Source organism: Parus major, chromosome 4, assembly GCF_001522545.3.
Source record: "Parus major isolate Abel chromosome 4, Parus_major1.1, whole genome shotgun sequence".
Taxonomy (NCBI): Eukaryota; Metazoa; Chordata; class Aves; order Passeriformes; family Paridae; genus Parus; species Parus major.
The window spans coordinates 37519136-37538255 of record NC_031771.1 but is presented as its reverse complement, the minus strand read 5'-3'; the positions used below and the strand labels follow the sequence as shown (position 1 = coordinate 37538255).

The window sequence follows — 19120 nt, the reverse complement described above, 5'->3', positions numbered from 1 at the left end:
CCCTGCAGCATCTAAAGTTTAAAAAGTGTATTATTATTTATTTAAAAAGTAAGCATGTCCTGATCTCACAGGTAATTAATTGTGCAATGTGTTCGTAATGGTTCAATGTGTAGTTATTTTAATAACTCTTGAGTAGTCAATTCTAGAATAATTTTTCAAGTAAAATAAGCAGTAATGACTTCACTCTTCAAATGAGGAGATGCTTCAAAGGGTAATATAAACAAATTATACAAGCAGCTAAGATTGGTGGAAGCTTATCTCCAAAATCTCTGGCTGCAGTACCCTTAAACTGAATCCACTTGGTTTTGCAGTTGTAGAATTATCAATAATCTCAATAACTTCACCTACCTAAAGCTCTGTTGAAAAAATTTTCAAGAGACAGCCACTGTGTCCTGATTAGCACATCACCTTGGAGGATGTGCTTGTAAGGTGTTCAGTGTACTGAAAACAACAGGGAAAAGTTCATTAATATATTAATTTATTTCAGTTTTAGTTCAATTGAACATCAGAGCAGACAACTTTTTCCTTTGTGACAATACAGGGAATTTTTGAAACACTGTATTTCCATATTTTACAAAGTATGTTGGAAAAATCAGATTATGGTTTCAAGCATATTACTGTATAGTTTGTCAGGGAAGAGGCTGCAATTATGAACTCAGCCTGGTGCTTTAGTATAGTTTATTATTTCAGACATACTTTTCACTTAATATTATATTAAAAAATAGAGCTGTAGAAGAAAACATGATTTTAATTTATGTTATGTCATCACAGTGTTGGGTAGCTAGAGACATTACTTAGTATAATAAATATTTATGACAGTCTATTAAGAATTCACAATATTAGATTTTAGACAAGGTATAGACCACTTATATTTTGTCTTCAGACAAAATCTATTACCTGCAATTTGAAGTATAATATATACACAGGTTCCAATACAAATGGTGGAGGAATTCTCATAGAAAATGTAACTGTGATGTTGTGGACAGTTTTTAAATTAATGCACCTTTATCTCTGCCACATATGCTACTCAAGTTTTATTCTGTTTCCCTAGGAAATATTTTGTTGTCCATTACATCACAAGTTCGTATTTTTAAAAAAGTTGATTGAGAACAATTGAACTACTGCATTATGATGTTAAGTTTTAGACATACTTCTTGATTTCATCATAAAGTACTAATACAAAAGCTCCGCCCATGCCTCTCAACACATTCGACCAGGCACCTTTGAAGAACGCTTTGGATCCTTCATCTTTAGCTATCTTCCTCCAGCAATCAATTGTGCCCTTATACATAATATCAGCTGTGGAAACAAACATAAACGTTAGAAGGCTTGAAGTTATAAAGTAAGTATGTTTCAACTGTTGTATCTTTAAAACAACAAGGAATTAGCAAAGTACAGCTGAGGATTTAAAATCTAGTAATCAATTAAGGAAAACTAATTTTCTATAGGAAATGAAGTAATTTCTCAGTCCTTTAGATCAACATGATAGAAATAAAGCAACATGTTCCCCATAGGTTTTTTAAGGACTCCAATGAGAAAGTTATTAATTTTCCATAAAACGAAAAAAATACCCAGTATCTCCTATCTTATGTTGATGAAAAGAAACTTTCTGCAGCCAGGAGCACTTATTCTTACCTCCCTTTCGGCCAGACTGCATCATCATCCTACGTCGCACAGTATCAAATGGATAAGAAACCAGCCCTGCCACTGCAGTGACACTCTGGGCAATCATCCAGCTCACTACGATGTGCACATTCTTTGGATCAGGCAACATACCTGTCATCAAGAACAAATGAACGGAATCAGTACAGAAGGAAAGGGCCACGGAAGGAATAATCACCCACCAACCCCGGAGTCAATCCAAACCCAAGGTGTCTCAGAGCAGCAAGTAGGGGAGGCAAGAATGCATGTCAGAAACACCTGTGCACATTTCTAGCACTGCACTCAACTGGTGCTGAGCCAAGCCCTGCTTGTCCTTGTATTGCCAAGTGCCCTGGAGTGCCTTTACTGAATGGATATTCCCTTGCAGTCACTCTTCCATGCTTTTCTTACCCTTGGCCGTGTCGTATACCCCAAAATAGGCTGCTCTGTAGATGATGATGCCCTGGACAGACACACTAAATCCTTGGTACAGGCCCTTCAAGCCATCAGACTTAAAGATCTTGACAATGCAGTCGCCCAGGCCAGAGAACTCCCTCTCGGTGGCTCCTTTGCCCACATCAGCCGCCAGCCGGGTCCTGGCGAAATCCAGCGGGTAGACGAAGCAGAGGGAGGTGGCTCCGGCGGCACCCCCGGACGCAAGGTTCCCTGCGAAGTAGCGCCAGAACTGCTTGTGCCTGTCCACTCCGCCCAGGAAGATCTGCTTGTACTTGTCCTTGAAGGCGAAGTTAAGGGCCTGGGTGGGGAAGTACCGGATGACATTGGCCAAGTTGCCTCTCCAGAAGGAGGCGATGCCCTGCTCCTTGGGGATGCGGACTATGCAGTCCACGATACCCTTGTACTGCTTATCGGCGGTGATCTGTTTGCTGGCATGCTGGACCTGCACGGAGGAGAAAGAGGAGGGCGGCACGGTGAGAGAGGGGCACTGCAGGGGTGACCCCACACGCTGAAGGGCACGGACGGGGCCGGCCCTGCTCCCGCTACTCCGAGGCGGTGCTGAACGTCCCGGGCAGCTCCCGCGTAACCGGAGCCGGCCGAGCTCCTTCCCATATTTAGTCACGCCGAGCAGCGCCCGCCGCGCCAGCACCACCTGTGGCGCGCCACCGCCGACCCCCGTCGCCCCCTCACCTGCAGCAGCAACTTCACTCTCTCGATGGGGGCGACAGCCGTCTTGGAGACGGCGGCGGCGATCCCGCCGGCCAGAAAGTCCTTGACGAAGCTGAGCGCTTGGTCACCCATGCCGCGAGCCGGTCCGACAGCCCCGCCCGGAGAGAGGCAACGAGCGGACACTTCCCCACCCCGCCGGACAAATGTCCCCGCGGCCCGCGCTGCCCCGCTTATAGCCCGCGGCCTCTCGCGATAGGAGGAGGCGCCCCCCCGGGCCGCGGGCATTGGCTGCGGCCCGCCGGGCCCGCCCCGCCATGTTCGCCCGAGCGGCGGCCGCGAGGGACGCGGGCCCGGGACGTTTAAAGGGCAAATTAAAGTTATCTGGTGCCTGCTGGGAACCGCGGTGTCAGAGCATGTGCCCGCTGTATTTATAGCTCCCGGGAGGCACCGGAGGGAGCGTGGGGAGCTGGCAGGAGCGGTTCAGGCCGTACTAAGCGTTCCGTGCGGGCGAGAGGCAGCGGCTGAGGGCTGAAAGGCTCCCCGGAGCGGTCTGACAGTGCCACCGGCCAGCTGAGAGTGCGTTAAGCCTTGCCCTCATGTGCGTGGGCTCACGCAGAGAGGGGCGACATGGATGTCGTGCCCAACAACAAAGCTCCCCAGGGATGCACTGCCAGCCTGGAAGGCGGTGCTGTGTTCATAGGCATCAGTGACCAGGACTGGACCTCTCTTGAGTCAAGGCCAGAGAGCTGCTTCATGCTGTACGCACCGTGTGGAACTTGCAGGCATTGAGGTCTTTAAATACCCCAGCATGCTCTGGGACTCGGCTTTCCCGAGGAGGAGACAACATGCCTTTCTGCATTGTACCCTCATTTCACCCCTGCAAGGTCAGACCCTCGCAAGACCCACAGGCAATCTCCTCTTCAGAAAGAGAGAGAGGGAGGGAAGGGAGGAGACCGTGGGAAGCACATGCCCAGGCGTGCTGAAGTTGCTTGACTCGCACTAAGTGCGAAAGAAGAGTAAAGGCTGTAGTGAAGCTCTGCCTTTATGCAGCGTCTGACTCTTCGAAGAATGTTTGAGTCTCAAGTGAAGATTAAATTGCTTCCCCCATTAGTTTCTCATCCCCATCTGCTTCTCATCTGTTCTGTCTGGCGGACCCCTATAAGAAAGCAGGAGCTTATGATTCATTGTTGGGTGACTTGTGTGGAATAGTTACGCAAAAGGCAATGCAGCAAGGTATAGATGCATACTAAGGAGTTTGCCCTAAAGAGCTATTAGGAAAAATGCTATACCAAAGAACTTGTAAGGGTCTCTTTTGATTTGGTAATATAGTATCAGTAATGAAAATTGAATTCATCTTAATGTAGATGCTAAATCTTGGCTGTCTCACTAAGAGACATTCTTGACAGGGCAGCACATCTCTTCTCACCAGTGTGTTTGTTAGCATGAATCAATGGAATAGTACATTTGATCCCCTGTCTCTCTTGCCCTCTGCTGCTCTTAGGTCTGTTGAGGTCTCTTCTCATGAGCCTCCAGTGTGAGAAGTGGATGTCGGCTGTGATTTCCAGAAGCACCCTTTGTTCCTTGGCCTCCTGAGAAGAGGGAGCCTTTCCCCAGCTTGTAAGAAAGGGGAGGAGAGCCACCCCCCACAAGGAGATATTTTCCCACACAAGGAGCAAAAGCAGGTGCTTGTGCATAGGGGACCCCTAGAATTAGACTGAGTTGAAGGGAGTTTTGTTTAACACATGTGGCTGCCTGCTACCTTTGACCTTTCCTTTATTTTCCTTATAATTTGCTCATCAGGTCTGGTGTCTCCTCTTTTCATGGGAAAGCAAACACCCCTTTAACACCCCCAGGCTTCTGCTGCTGGTTTCACACAGACCTCCGGCTAGTGATGCTCAAAGCTGCTGCCTGACTACACAGATTGACAAGGTGTGCACTCAGGTGTCAGCTCTTCTGACTGGTGTATGGTGAGTGGGAGATGGGAGAGTGGTGGTGAGATGCTGCTGGGGAGGAAAGGCAGTGGGGGGTCTGAAGTAAGAGTGGACTGAGGGTCTAGCCTGAAAGGATTGTTTGCCAGCCCCTTTCCTACCATCTTTGATTTAAATTCGTGGGGGGCTTAATTATTTTTTAGGTCATTTAAATTGTTGGGGAGTTTAATGATATTTTTATAAAGTCTTTATCACAAGAATTCCAGTTAGTTTTTGAAGTTATTGTTTGGTATCATCATCACATCCACAGATATTGTTTGATCTGATATTTCTGTAGCACTAGTGTTATTTGCCCATAACTGCCAGTACTTAAAAAATGGACTGCTTAGCAAGTGAGTTGCCACTTCTTCTGCTTCAGCTCTCCCTCTCTGAGCCCAGATATCTATTTCCAAGAGAGACTTTGTTTCCAAACAGTTTTAATAAAAGCAGGGTGGAACCTGACTTGGAATTTTCATATGTCTGATGATAAGTGGCAGTTTGCCACTTAGTGTAGAAGTTCAAACATATCCTGTAAGGAATTTACTGCTAACTCCACCAGTACTTTGAGCATAAGCATTTCCAGTACTAACTAAAAATGTCATTAAAAAAAGCTGAAGAACCTTTGGCTTTTTGTACAGTTAGTGTTCGCTATCAATATTCTGATACTTTCCTAGAGAAATGGTTACAATTTGGTTAAAATGGTTAAAAAGTGGGTTTTTTTGGTTAAAAAATGGTTAAAAAGTTCTGCAAATGCAGTCTCTGAATTATTGAAAGCAGTCTTTCAAGCTTCATCTTCCTTAGATCTTTGCAGCTTTGGATGGATTATTTTTCTTTCTAGGCTGAGTTTGTGGATGCTCGCACTGCTGACATAAAGACACTGAATTTTGTTCTTAAAAATTCTGAGCTAAAAATAACGTAGATCTACATTTTTTGAGAGATATTAGTGACTGACTGCATTGTGCTTTGGTGTGTGAGTAGCCCACTTGAAACACTACAGGAAATCAGCTTTTTCAAAGTAGTGCATAGCCTTGTTTGCTTATATAACCATGACACAAACCCTAGCACTGAGCCAGACACGAAATAAAAAAGCTTTTCATGAAAAGTCAGCAGTCCGAGCCTGATGGCAGACACAAGGGGGAGCACAAGGAGTCAGTCACAACATCCTGACTCCCAGCCTAGACAATGGTGAGTAGACAGTGTATTGGAAAGATGCCAAGAAGAAATATGTTGGTTTTTTTCAGGAACGATTTCTGGGGCTGTAGTAAGTTCTCATTTTTAAGATTGATGTATATTTGAAGGACGAGAAGAGAGCCAGAAGAGAGCTAATTGAGTATAAGAGTTGAAGAGGAGTAATGAGGTTGGTGATGACAAAGATGATCAAGAAGGACAAAGTACTGTGAGCTTTGAGTCTGTTTTGGGCAGGTATTAACAAGGGTTATTTTGGCTGGGTGTTGGTGTTACCTGTCATAGGATCCTACATTGAGCTGGAGAGAGGGAAAATTGGACAGTAAGTGCAAGCAGCACGTTTAGAAGAGGTTTTAGTGCTGGAAATAGCAGTAAGAGTCAACATAAGGTGTGTTTGTTTAATTATTACAGCATGTCTGTAATTTGAGGATGAGAAGTTGGAGGACAGTCAACATTTTAGAAAAAAACCTGAGGAGGTGGATAAAAATTAATATGAAACAGATCAGGAGCTCTGTTTTAACAGAACAAGCATGGGACATACAAGCAGGAGGGAAAAAATACCCAACCTGTGACACAAGGAATAAACTTGTAGGAAGTGAGCATATTAATATTTCCTTTGGCAAGGATTTGGAAGAGAGCACTAGAAAAGTGCTTCACTTCATTTAACTTGGAAAAGTAGGAAGAAAATTTATAAGGATGGCATAATTGGAAGGGGAGACAATTAAATGGTTGTGGATGAAGTAAACCTGATCACAGATCAGCCAGGAATTTGAAGCTGAAGGCAGACTGAGCTATGTGTTTGGCCATCATACTTCATAATTCATGAGACAGGAGTGGAGAGTAAGAAACAGAACAAGTCTACAGTCAGTTTGTGCTAGAAAAGGAAGATAAAGAAGGAGGAAGTGGGCTGAGATTAGATGGGATATTCTCAGTCTGATGAGATGAAAATAAGAGATGAGATGGAAAGAGCAAGTGAAAGGATATGAGGAAGGATGTGGCAGGCAAGAGAAAAGATCAGAGAGGAGGATGGGATAACAGAGGTCAGGGGAAAGCAGTTCTTGCTTTGACCATATCAAAAGAATGGTTCTTTCAGAGAACAGAACACTTAGTGAGAGAACACTTAGCAGGGGAAATGAGTGGGCCAAGACAAGGAGACATACAGGTGACTGCTACAGAGTGCCACCAAGGATGTCAGCAGGAAGCCTGGAAGCTTCCTGAGGATGAGTGTGAGAAATTGTGAGGAAGGGAAGAAAGTTGAAATCACAGAAAGCTGATTGGGAGGAGCTGGCTGGCTGGCTGGCAGTTCTTCAGAGGAGAAAAGAGCTGAAATATTGCTCAAAAGCAGACCAAATGTGATTGGGATGGTGAGGGTAGTCTCAGTGTGAGGGTAAGGGGTGGGATGGGATGGAGAGAATGGAGGTCTCTGTAAGAGACTGAATCTGCAGAAAGTCAGGCAAGGGCATCCAGAATGTGTGGATGCTGGGATTTAATAGGTCTGTGGGAAGTATTTAAAGTGTATCTCTCAGCTGCAGCGTATGTTCCTTCTGATGTGAAGAGAAGAAAGGGCGGTGGACCAGGCAGAAGGACAGAACAGGAATATAAGAAGGGTCAATTGAGCAATGGTAAGTTTTTGAAAATGGAGGTAGAGAAGTGTAGGGGTAGAAACTAGCAGCAAGAAGGCAGAATAAGAGGTAGGACTTATTGTCTCAGGTAGATTGTTTAAGGAACAAGAAGCAGCAGCTAGCTAAAGGAATAAAAAGGGAGAGAGGAAACCAGGGGAGGGAAAACTAGAGGAGCAGAATTAAGTTGCAGTGAGAGAGCACGAGAGATGTGGAGAAATAGCTGACAAGCAAGGTTAACCAAGGCAGACAGTCTCCCTAGTCTGCACTGACTGGTTTCCTCTTCTACATGTGTGTGGCCAGGCATGTTATAATTTTGACATTCCCTGTTGACTGAACTAATAATGAAAGTGTATGTGTTAACTGAATGTCTTCTAACACATTAAAAATTACCCTGGTGAAGGCAACTAACCTAAGGTTAATATGTTTTTTCCAATTTTCAATGCTTCATTGACTTCACTAGTGGCCACTCTGAGGTACTGGAGAAGGCAAAGATCACTGGGAAATAGTGGAGTATGAGGAATCAGGGAGAAGGGAAACAAATCAAGCACCAATACTGCAGGATTTGGTTCCTCATCAGAGATTTGTTTATTTCACACAAGTTTCAGATCCTTAGAGCAACAGAACAAAACCATAAACTATCTGGTAATCAAATCAGACAAGCACTAATTTCTGCTACTATAGTTGTTTGAAGAATTGCAATCACAGTCTTTGCTCTGAAATTATTTTTGCTTCTCTACTGGACTCTATAGTAAATACTTGGTATGCTGTAGACAGAATAATAGTATTGCTAAGATTCAGAACTCCAGTGGTTTTTCCTCATAGGTTTCAACATGCCTTGAGAACAAAAATCATCTTTTGTGTCACAGGTGTGTGTTACAGTGGATAATGAATTAATTCTACAGGCTGTCATAAGCATTTACAGTACACTAGAATATCTATTAATTGTTTGATTATTAATGCTGTCATGACACAAATGTAACAGTACACATTATAGATTTTGGTAAACTCATAAAGGAGAGGTATTTTGGACAGTTTGCAAATTAATGACTTGTTAGACTACATAATAGTTAATTCACTATTTACTAGCACTTCTTTAGTAAATATATTTTGATATGAAGTATAATTCATTATCAGACTCATTTGGAAGATTAATCTTTGGAAGATCCTCAGACTGCATCTTGGGAGAAAAAACAAAGAAAAGTGAAGTGACTTTCTCAAGGTCATTTTGTCAGTGTGTGGTTGAGCAAGGCATGAATAGAGCTTTCCAAGTTTTGCCAGATCTCTTTTGCACATGCCGTTTTATATATATGCAATAATATTAAAAGTCAAGATTATATTTGTTCCAATACTGCCATTAAAGCTTACTCAGAACAAGCATAAAGCAAAATTTGAAAGCCTTCTTTGCAGCTGAAAGGAATGTTGTACTTTTACTTTTGGTGTAGATCTCTGCAGAAAATAATTTCTTTAGTAATTTCCAAGCATGTTTCATTACATGGTGGAATGTATATCCCTTTTTGGATTCAGTGATTTTCAGGTTTTGAGCTTCCAAGAAAAAAATACATGCTGAGAGGATCTCTGATATTTATGTATTCATTTTTTATTTTTTTTAATTCTATTTTTAACTAATTTTTCATGGAAGAAATGAGATCTGAAGAGTGTTGTGTTCTGTGCAAAAATTGTGACCTTCAGGGCAAAGTTTGCTTCTCAAGAAAAGTCTGTAATTCCAGGGTCCTAATTGTTATGTGTAATAGATACTTGAAGCTTCATTTTCCTACTTATTAGCTTGAAATATTCTATTTTCTGTAATTTTTGGTGTTATTTTCCTGAGATAGAAGTTGTGCTAAGAGCTAATTAGCATTGTGCTTTGCTTTTCTACACATTCCAGTTCACTGCCAGAGATATGCTTCTCATGGTGTTCACCAGATCTCTTGGAAGGTGTGACAGCTGTGAACAGTATCAGCAATGCCTGGGCAGGTGTGTGATCAGAACAAAGCCAAGCTATGGCTGAAGCCTTCTTTATGTTCTGTAAGACACAACTTTCTCTTCAAATGTGTTTTATGTCCTGATCAGGAAATAAAGTTCTTCACTGAGCTCTCTGCTTACCTAGTGGGGTTTTTAAAAATGTTTATCTGTTTCGTAAACTGGAGAAATGCTGGATTGTGTGAATGCAGAATTCAGATGCACCTGCTGAAGTTCCATGACCTAGAAAATAGGTCTGATTTCTTTTCAGAGCTTGGCAAAACAAAGCTATTAAAAAGTGAAAGTATTAATATAGACTTATTTGACCTGAAATTTACAATATGCTCTTCTTCAGAAAATCTGGGTTGGGAGAATGTCTAGTATGACATTCTTCCCAGCTCTCTTTGCGTAGTGCAACATTCTTTACATCATTCATGCAATATCCTGTGTGATGACTCTCATGTTCAGCTTTCCATAGCTCTGGTGACTCTTGCATAATTTTTAATTGCCTGCCTCTTCTTAGAGTTGTAGGGACTTATTCTTTCTTATTAGGTCCACATAAACCAGTAATTACCATTTTAAATCATTGATACAACATTTGTACAAGTCAGAGTATATGAGGAAATCTCATGTAGCGTTTTAAGTAGGGTTTTATTTTCTATTTTGCTCAAGCTTACTTTTCTAAATATTGTGTTAGTATAAATCTTAATGGGATAATGCAAATCTTTGCTCTATTCAATTCAAATTGGTCTTTGCTCTTTTTGATACATCTTTTTATCATCATTCATGTTGCAGTAATTTTGGAGTATCAAAAATTATTGAAGTTGATCTTTTTATGTTATGTTTGTTTTGTTTATCTTTTGGTTTCTATTTTCTAAGTTGTTTCTGTGTGTGATTTTACTGTTCTAGGTATTTTTAAAATTCATTGTTTCAGGCAAACAGATTAGAATTGTTAAATTATTTAAGTGATTTATTTGTTTTCCATCTGCTGCTTCTGACAATACATCTGGTTATAATATAATAACTTTCTTTTATTTAAAAAGTGTCAATATTGTTAGCCCTTGCTCAAGTTGTTACCTCTTTGTTTTCAGATATTTTGTAGAGTTTCTCATGCTGTGATTTTACTTGACTAGTCTTTCTTCTGTGAAATAGTTCATAATAGTCCATAATTTTCTTGCTGACAGTAATTTTTTTTCATATGTTGTAGGACATTCTTTTTGACAGTAGTACATATTTAATGGAATCACAGCTTTGTGCACAGTCAGATAACTGCATTGCAATAGCAAAACAAAGTAATAATATTTTTATAATACAGAAACAATTTCATGCATTAAATGTAGATGTAATTTTTATGCATACTTTTACTAGCTATTAGCACAACAGTTTTAATAGAATTTCAAGGTTTTTTTTGAGTAAGTAAGAAATTAATAAATTGTGTTACTTAGTGAAGAGACATCAATTTTTTGTCACCCTACATGCTGGTTGAATAGGCCACAATTACATTGATGTTATAATTTACATTGTATTGGTTACAATACCAGAAATGTGTTGGTTTTTTTTTTTTAAATTGAAATATTAATGTGTCTATATTTTGCAAGAAAATGGCAAATTAAGGTCAGTTCCATGCCACACATTATTAAAATGCATGAACAAAAAAAAGGTCTGCTGGAAAGCCAAAATCCCAGAAATTGGAATGCTGATATTGAAGATGACAACTGCCCAGCTAAAGAGTGAGAAAACTGGGTGAGAAAGTCTTTAGATGCCAGAGTTTATGGTTTTTATGGTATCAAAACTCATGTCCCTTCATAGAGTATTTCAGTGCTTCAGAACTCACTGTGGAAAAAATCCCGTTTGAGTCCCAGGTCCAAAAATGACTTTGAATTTTCCCTGCTGAGCTGTTATACTGGATATGAAAGGGAACAAATTATGGGGACAGAAGCAGAAGTCAGGAAACAATTAGGTTACATGGTATATTACCTCAGCTTGATAAAAAAACCAATCTGTATTTCATTCATTCCTGGAGAATGACTGCCAGTTTCTGATTCACTGGGAATTCAGTTTAATACTTTCTTATAAATCTTAAGAAATAAATGAGATAGTGTATTAACATACATTTTTAAATGTTGCTGTATTATTTGAAATTGACATGTAAGTATATTCAGTTATACTACAGATAGGTATGAATGAATAAATGCTGTGAAAGTGGCTTGCAGGTCAACACTGTAAAAGGAATTGCCCTATTGCTTCATTTAATTTCTTTTCCTTTGTAGTAATATACAGTAATGGAAGAAGTTGAGATTGAGCTATTTTCTATTTTCCAAACAGCTATAAAGGGATAAAAGGCAGGAGATATTCTGAGTATAGATTGTGAGAAAAATTGAGATGTTAGGAACAATGGCACAGACATGAAACCATCAGTCAACCATAGTCAGCCAGGGATAAATTATCTGGACCTCATAAGTTACTTCCAGGATCATAGTGATGGGGTGGGGTGGGTCACCCAGAAGCTGTGTGAGTACTGCTTCCTTGTGATTTGCCATTCAGATGTTACAATGTTGTAGGTTGGCACCCTGTTTTTCTACATAGAACTAGACCAGCGACTCAGGTCAGAAGAAACAGTTCAAATAAAATGGATCTTTATGCAATTTAAAAGATCTTTCTGGCTTCCATACATTTCCATCAATGCCATGCTTCATTTTTTTGAGATGTTTTTGAAGTTGCAGGCTTTCGTGTTCACTGGTAATAACACACAGATAGAAAGAGCTAAACGAGTGCAAAATTGTGAGACAGCAGTGTTGCAGGAACCCAGCAGCTTATTCTATACTTCTGTCTCCTGTTCTGCCCCTCACCTCTGCAAAATAAAATTAAAAAAACCCAAAACCACCATAAACAGAGCACCTCTCTTCCCCTTATTCCTCCACTTCTGTAACATCCTCAGTTCAAAAGAAGAAGAGACCCCATTGATGTACTTTTGGGAAAGCTATCCTAAAGCCGTGCACTTTCTCCTACTGGGCACAGCTCAGCAGGGGAGGTTGTTCTCAGTTTCGAGCAGCAGTGATGTGGATGGGAGGAGACTGATTATAGCCAGGGATGAGAAGCATGCATTTACATAGTCTCCTTTTCCCTGCCACCTCTCCACTCTCCAGCAAGCGTGGGTTTATTTTAGCATTGGCCTTCTGAAGCAGGATTAATTTTCCCCTGAATAGGTCAGGCTGGAGCAGAGCCAGGAAACATGGCCTTTCATAGCTGGGGTGACTCAGGAAGGCAGAGATACCTACTAAGTAGACAGGGCCTATAACTTCTGGGCCAATGCCCAGTGCAAGAGAAGTATCCTGGAATAACCTTTCTGATAAACAGCAGAAAAGTCCGTATGGAGTCTTTTTCCAGAAGCCGATTCCAGGCTGAACCAGGCTGTAGTGCTGCCCTCTGCTGTTTGGATTCGGGAAAAAAGTAAGTCAGTGATGAAATCCCACAAATCCATAAGAAAGTGTAACTAGGAAAGCTGTAGCAGGTTAACACTTGCTTTCAGCCTCGCATTTCAGGCAGTGCTTCAGCCAGTTGAAATGGGCTCTTGTATCTTCACTGGCAGTTCTGTTCATAGCAACAAAACACAGTTGATAGTTTTCATGGGGTTTAGCTCCGGTAGGGCCCTTGTGGCTCTGCAAAGCAGCTTGTGACAGAACTCATGCTTTTTGACATGCTTGTTTATGTTTCAGTGTGCACAGGAAATGTAGAGTAAGGAATTCAGATGTAGAGTCAGTAATTCAGATGTTAAAAACTTTGCTATACTAATTATTATTATTATGTAGAATTATTAAATTCCCTACTTACACATATTTGATTCAAAGTTGCATAGAAAGCTACAGCCATCTTGTCTAAGTACATGACACCTGGAGGTGTCTAGGACCTTTTTACCATAGCTAATCCATCAGGCAGCATGGAAGCAAAATGGAAGTAATCTGATATTTCATCAGAACTAGAGAGAATTGCCATTAAGGGATATTTCCTGGTCCTGATGCTGTATGCTACTGATAGACTTGGCGCTTCTGTAGCCCTGAATGCTTGCACGTCTGCAGATATCCCAGCAGCTGTAAGAGCTGTATTTAGGGTTCTGCTCTGGAACATAACAGCTGGGCCGATTTCATGGCCCTAATGAAGTTAATGAGCTTGTGGTGTATGATTCCAGAAACTCACTACTTTGCTTCACAAAACAGGTGTTAATGTTAAGCTTTGATTCCATCTTAATGCATGTATCTTTACATGTGATATGCATGTTTCACTTTTTGATACTGATTTTAAAACACTTGCCTTCAATTTCTTTGTCCCAAACATCCTGTCCCGACTGCATGGGATTTTGATGTAGCTATCACTATGCCTGTGGCTCCCTTTCAAAGGAAAGAAACTTCTCATTTTCTGACTAATAAAAAAAATAAATCTATAATATCTAAATAAATGCAGAACTTGTGACTCGGTTAATGTTGTACAGTGATAAATAAAAGCAAATGTAGTCATTAATCTTGTCAGCAACTCAACAAATTGTTGTACAGTGTGTGGTGGCTTGTGGTGACTTGTTTATGCAGGCAGCTCACGAATAATAAAATAAATAAAAGCTGCTTTCAAAATATGTGAGTTAATTAATGATTTTTAGAGGTGTGATTTCACTTTGGGAAGTGGCTGTAACAGTGGAGCTGTGAGGCTGTTTATTGGCTTCCCATGCCTTCAGGAGTGAATACTTCTAATTCTGTTAGAACAACCATTTTCTAACATTCAAGCCTGCAACCTCAAACTGAGCTTTAAACGTGAGAACTTGTCTGCTTGTGTTGTAAACCATAATCAGACCATAACTCTGGGCCTGTTTGGGGCGAGAGAGAGAACCAGTATAAGCAGGATCTTTAACCTTCCTTTCCACTTGGTTTACTCTTCATTTTTGCAAGCATTTGGCTTCATTGCCCAGACTCCCAATAGCAGAAGAGCAAGACTATATCATTGTCTGACTGGGATGCTGATTTGTGCAAGCAATATTCACAGCTCAGCCAAGTTGGCAGGAGGACCTTGTTGAGTAGAAGTGATCGTATTCCTTTCTACAGTGTTTGGCTGGTTAGTATTTGATTCCATCACATTAGCATTTACAGCAGAATATAATTCTAATGTAAGATAAAAAACATCAGTTTTATTTGTAGTCTCAGAACTTAGAGGGTATGGGTTGAAAAAGTGGGGACAGGTAAGATCTGATGGTGTTTTTTCTTTCATAGATTTCACAGAGAAATGGGAGATGAGAGAATCAGTCCAGCATCTGTTGTGATTGCAATTGAAGCTAAGTTGGCAAATTTGGTTCAGTCTGATTTTATTTCACTCTTGGCCACATTCTGATGAACATCTGTCTAGTCACATTTATTTAATTTGATTTCTGACCCCTTTGTGAGTGTAAACTGCTGAAGTTGCAGGAGTCAAAGAAGTCTGTGACATTTGAAACACAGAAAAATCACCTGTGATAGGAGAGGGGGATCCATAATTTGATGTTACCATATGAGCACCCTCTGAGGTGTGTCAAGAAATCATGCATTAAACATGTGTGTATCCTTCATTTTATAGTTAGTGACTTGACATGTAGATAAAGGCTCTGTGAATATCTGCATTGAGACAGGTGAATTCCAGCCTGCACCAATCCTGCAGTAAAAGATTTGCTGAGAATTTGTGGACTTCATTGCTTGGAAAGTGGCAACATCACTAAGTTCATTTCAGGAAGGGACATTTTCACAGACTTGGAAAGACCATAATCCTTTCATTAGGTGGCTTTTATAGTTCCTAGGTATTTGGATACTAGGGTGGATCTTTGTTTTGTTTTTTTGGGGCTTTTTCTGGGGGGGGTTTTGGTTTTTTGGGGTTTTTTTGTTACTTTCAGCAGCTGTGCAGAGCCTCTTCAATCAGTGTGTTCCCAGGACCTTACGGAGGCAGACAAACCAAAAGCAGTGACCAATGGAGAAATCCTCAGTCTTTAGCACCTTTGCACTCCTCTTGAAGCTGCTGCATAAATGGTTTAAGGAACCAGTTTAGGTAACCAGGTGGAATATTCCTGCACTTGCTCAGCATCGGCAAAAACTGGCCCTCAGGCTCTTTTTTTTTTTTTTAATGCTTCTCAAATGGACTTGTCTGTTTCTCAGTGTAGTAGGCTTTGTTCTATAGGAGTACTGATCACAGTTCAGAAGTGATTGTTTTAAATATGCCAGTAAAGTGTCCTAAATAATTCATTACTGTGCTCAGTTGGTTGCTTGAGATCTCTGCTATGTTGTTTATATAAGGCAGTATTTTTGTAAACTCCAGTAAGTTTTATGCCATTCCTGAACTGTGTAGGCTGAACCTGTATGCCAGGAGGGGGAAGGGAGACAATTTTTCAATTACCATATAGGGTGGGCAACTTTCTTGAAATGGAATTGGACCCTTTCTCCAAGTGGAAGATGGACTCTCTGGTTAAAGTAGTTAAAGCTTTTCAGTAACCTAGGCCTTGTTTGTTTTCAATGTGTATGAAAGTATGTTTTCTTAGTATTGTTTTGTCTTTCTTACATTTTTATCAGGAATATTTGATAAATTAAAAAGAAAGGTGAGTAATGAGCAGGAATTTCATAAAGCAGTTTAATACTGGTGAGAATTATTTTCTTTATACAAAACAATATCTCTGTGGGGACATAGAATTTTAGTTTCCTAAGAGTGTTTCCTTCAGCACCTTTTTTCATAGTGTCTACAGCTGAATGCATTCAGGGCATTTGTGTTTCTGTATAAGGGGAAACTGTGCTAAGTAACTGGATTATTTAAGGGCCAGGGAAATAATGGATTTTTTCTGTTGATTTTTCATTTTCAAGCCACAAATGAACAATCCTCTGCCACCTTGCCATCCTCAGAGTACCCAACATACTGATGGCCTGAAGACTAAAAATCTGAAAATCTTTTCATTATTCTTATTCCAGTCATGTTGAAGATTTTTGTCTTTTTTTCAGGATGGTGTCATAGGTGTAGCTTCATATATCCTGTATCTTTAAGGGGAATATTGCATTACCATGTTTTATTTGTACTTCATTCCGAGTACAGAGAGCAGCTTCTGCCATCTGTCTCTAAGAGGGAGATCTCAACACTTCAGGAATGAGTTTGACAGATCCTGATATGCTTTGATTTCAGTCTGTCTGAACATGTGGAGGCAGCTTCACAGTGGTTATTAGTCACCAGCTGATCCTGCTTCAGCACTAATTTTCTTATTTTTCAGCACTTTCCTGTGAGTTGCGTTTGTTTCAGATATGGAGGGTTTTATTGCTGTCAGTGTTTTCACAGCAACAGATGGCTTCACATCAGGATAGTAATAATTGTTTCAGCTGGAGGTTCATCTGCACCCATCTTTTGGTTTTTGTAGCTAAGGTATGCCTGTGGATGGCTCGCACTAAGTGTCTGAGATCCTCTGTCATTTCACCCATTTCACTAGCGGACGTTTCTGGGTGTTGTCCTGAACAAGACGTGGGGCAGGTCACTGTGAGTTGGAAAGTAACAGATGATGATTGGAAGAGATACACTTCCTGCTACCACAGGTCCAACTGGGATTGTGGGTGATGTGAAGCTGTCCTGTTAAACAGCTTAGAAATGGGTGTTCACAGAGAGCTTTCTTCTGTGTTCACCTCTGCAAATAGATTCATTTTTTCGCATTGCTTATTCCAGGCTGGGAATAGGAGGCTCTGCTGCACCTCCTACAGTCCACTTTCAACAAAGAAATTACAGCTATCTTGGTTGTCACCAGTAGCTATAATTCTTCATTGCTTCCTTCTACTTCACTTTTCCTTTGGGTATATTTAAAGACCTGCTTGTCTTGGAGGTGCCTTTTCAGTACATTGTTGCATTATCAGAGGACCAAAAGAGTGGCATTGGACTGTCTGTTCTGAAATGTCTGTCTGTTATCTGCTCTGATAAGCTACTTGGATGGATGTGACGGGTTGGCCCTGGCCAGCATCTAAATATCCACACAACCACTCAGTCATTCCCAGGCAGGATAGGGGAGAGAACGGGAAGAGCAAAAGTTATAAAACCTTTGGGTTCAAGTAAAGATTTTAATAAGCAAAAGAAAAAATGCAAAGCAATACAAAGCAAATAATTTACCACCTTCCACAAGCTGTCTCTGAACAACAGCTACAATGGCTACCTTGGGAGACAACCCCACATCCAATTTTTAATGCTGAGCATGATATTATATGGTATGGAATAGTCCTTTGGCCAATTTGAGTCATCTGTTCTGGCACTGTTCTCTCACATCTTTTTGAAAGGACAAGATGTAATGGCTTTAAATTGGAAGAGGGCAGGTTTACATTAGATATTGGGAAAAAATTCTTTACTGTGAGGGTGGTGAGGCACTGGCAGATGTTGCCCAGAGAAGTTGTGGATTCTCCGTCCCTGAAAATGTTCAAGCCAAGTTGGATGGGGCTTTAAGCAACCTAATCTTGTGGCAGGTATCCCTGCCCATGCCAGGAGGGTTGGAATTGGACGATCTTTAAGCCTCTTCCAACCAGCTATTCTATGATTCTCATGCCTGCCCTCCCGAGACTATTCACTGGAGTGGGTAGGCATAAGAAAAAGATAAAGCCTTGATGCTGTGCTGGGCAAGCACTCTTTAGCAATAGCCAAAAGACTGGTGTATTATCAACAACACTGTTTTAGTCACAAATCACAAAACAACACATATGGGCTTTCATGAAGTTAACTCAATTTCAGCCAGACCTGGCTTCTGAACACAGCTTCTTTACACTAATTCATAGTAGATCAGGATAGTTTCATGGATGGCATAAGGATACTGATGACTCAGTGACAGCTCAACTTTCTCCCTTCCTGTCATATGGTCCCCATCTCCTCTCATGTCAGCACTAGCAATCATGTAGTCTTACAAAAATTGAGTTTTCAGCACGTCCTCAATATTGAGTCAAAGCTGTTATGTAGGCAGGGAGCTGGGAAAAGTGACAGAAGTGATCTTTCTGGAACAGACATGTACGTTTATGACATAGCTGGGTGATTGTTATGCAGTGGTTGTACTTATTCATTCTTATATACCCCTAATTAATCTCCCCCACCTCCACTTTGCTCATTCTAAATGTCTGCTATCACCATGTGATCTGTAGCTCCTGCTTCCGTTTTTGAGCTTTTAAATAGAGAAAACTATACATGCAAAAAAGGATCCAATGTCTTGGTTCTCTGAAGCTATGATGCATGGACCTCTCATTAGCAGTTAACTAGAAAAAGAAAGGTAATATTTAATATATGGTATAGAACTAGATATAAAAGTCACTCATATACATTGTGTATGCCAATGCAGGATAGACAGGGGAGCTAACGTTTAACATTATGTGGTTTTTATTAGGGGGTCCCTACACAGGTCATTAGACTAGATATGGAGAATTATCATGTTTTTCAACTTTTTTGTTTGTTTTTTGGAGGGGGGGGGGGTTGGCGTTTGTTTGTTGTTGTTTTTGTGGTTTTTTTCTTAAATCAGAAACGTGCAAATTATATGGGAGGGTTTCCTTATGAAGTTCCTCTGTTGAAAAAGCAGTGGTATTTTTGGAATGTCTTAGCCACTAGATGGCAGGATGCCCTTTGGAT

The 19120-nt window shown here is 40.8% G+C and overlaps 1 protein-coding gene and 1 long non-coding RNA gene across 3 annotated transcripts; one reads left to right on the top strand and one right to left on the bottom strand.

Moving 5' to 3' along the window:
- Positions 1–461: 461 nt before the first annotated feature.
- Positions 462–2991, bottom strand: SLC25A4 (solute carrier family 25 member 4). Its single transcript, XM_015625897.1, has 4 exons — positions 2788–2991; positions 2053–2539; positions 1636–1776; positions 462–1299 (listed from the first exon to the last, which is right to left on the bottom strand). The coding sequence occupies exons 1-4, from the start codon at positions 2896–2898 to the stop codon at positions 1142–1144; spliced, it is 897 nt and encodes a 298-aa protein (XP_015481383.1). The 5' UTR covers positions 2899–2991; the 3' UTR covers positions 462–1141.
- A 93-nt stretch (positions 2992–3084) lies between these two features.
- LOC107203579 lies at positions 3085–11610 on the top strand. Of its 2 annotated transcripts, none has more exons than XR_001521247.2 (3): positions 3085–3650; positions 4567–4695; positions 9426–11610. It is a non-coding gene; the product is annotated as an uncharacterized LOC107203579 (long non-coding RNA). The 2 variants fall into 2 exon arrangements; XR_001521246.2 differs by having other exon boundaries at positions 4567–4733.
- Positions 11611–19120: the final 7510 nt, after the last annotated feature.

Excerpts from the sequence above, each read along its gene's own strand:
- SLC25A4 (XM_015625897.1), bottom strand. The coding sequence starts at position 2,898 with ATGGGTGACCAAGCGCTCAGCTTCGTCAAGGACTTTCTGGCCGGCGGG. Across the intron at positions 2,540-2,787 it reads GAGTGAAGTTGCTGCTGCAG|GTCCAGCATGCCAGCAAACA; the intron begins GTGAGGGGGCGA and ends TCCTCCGTGCAG. Across the intron at positions 1,300-1,635 it reads GCAGTCTGGCCGAAAGGGAG|CTGATATTATGTATAAGGGC; the intron begins GTAAGAATAAGT and ends TTGTTTCCACAG.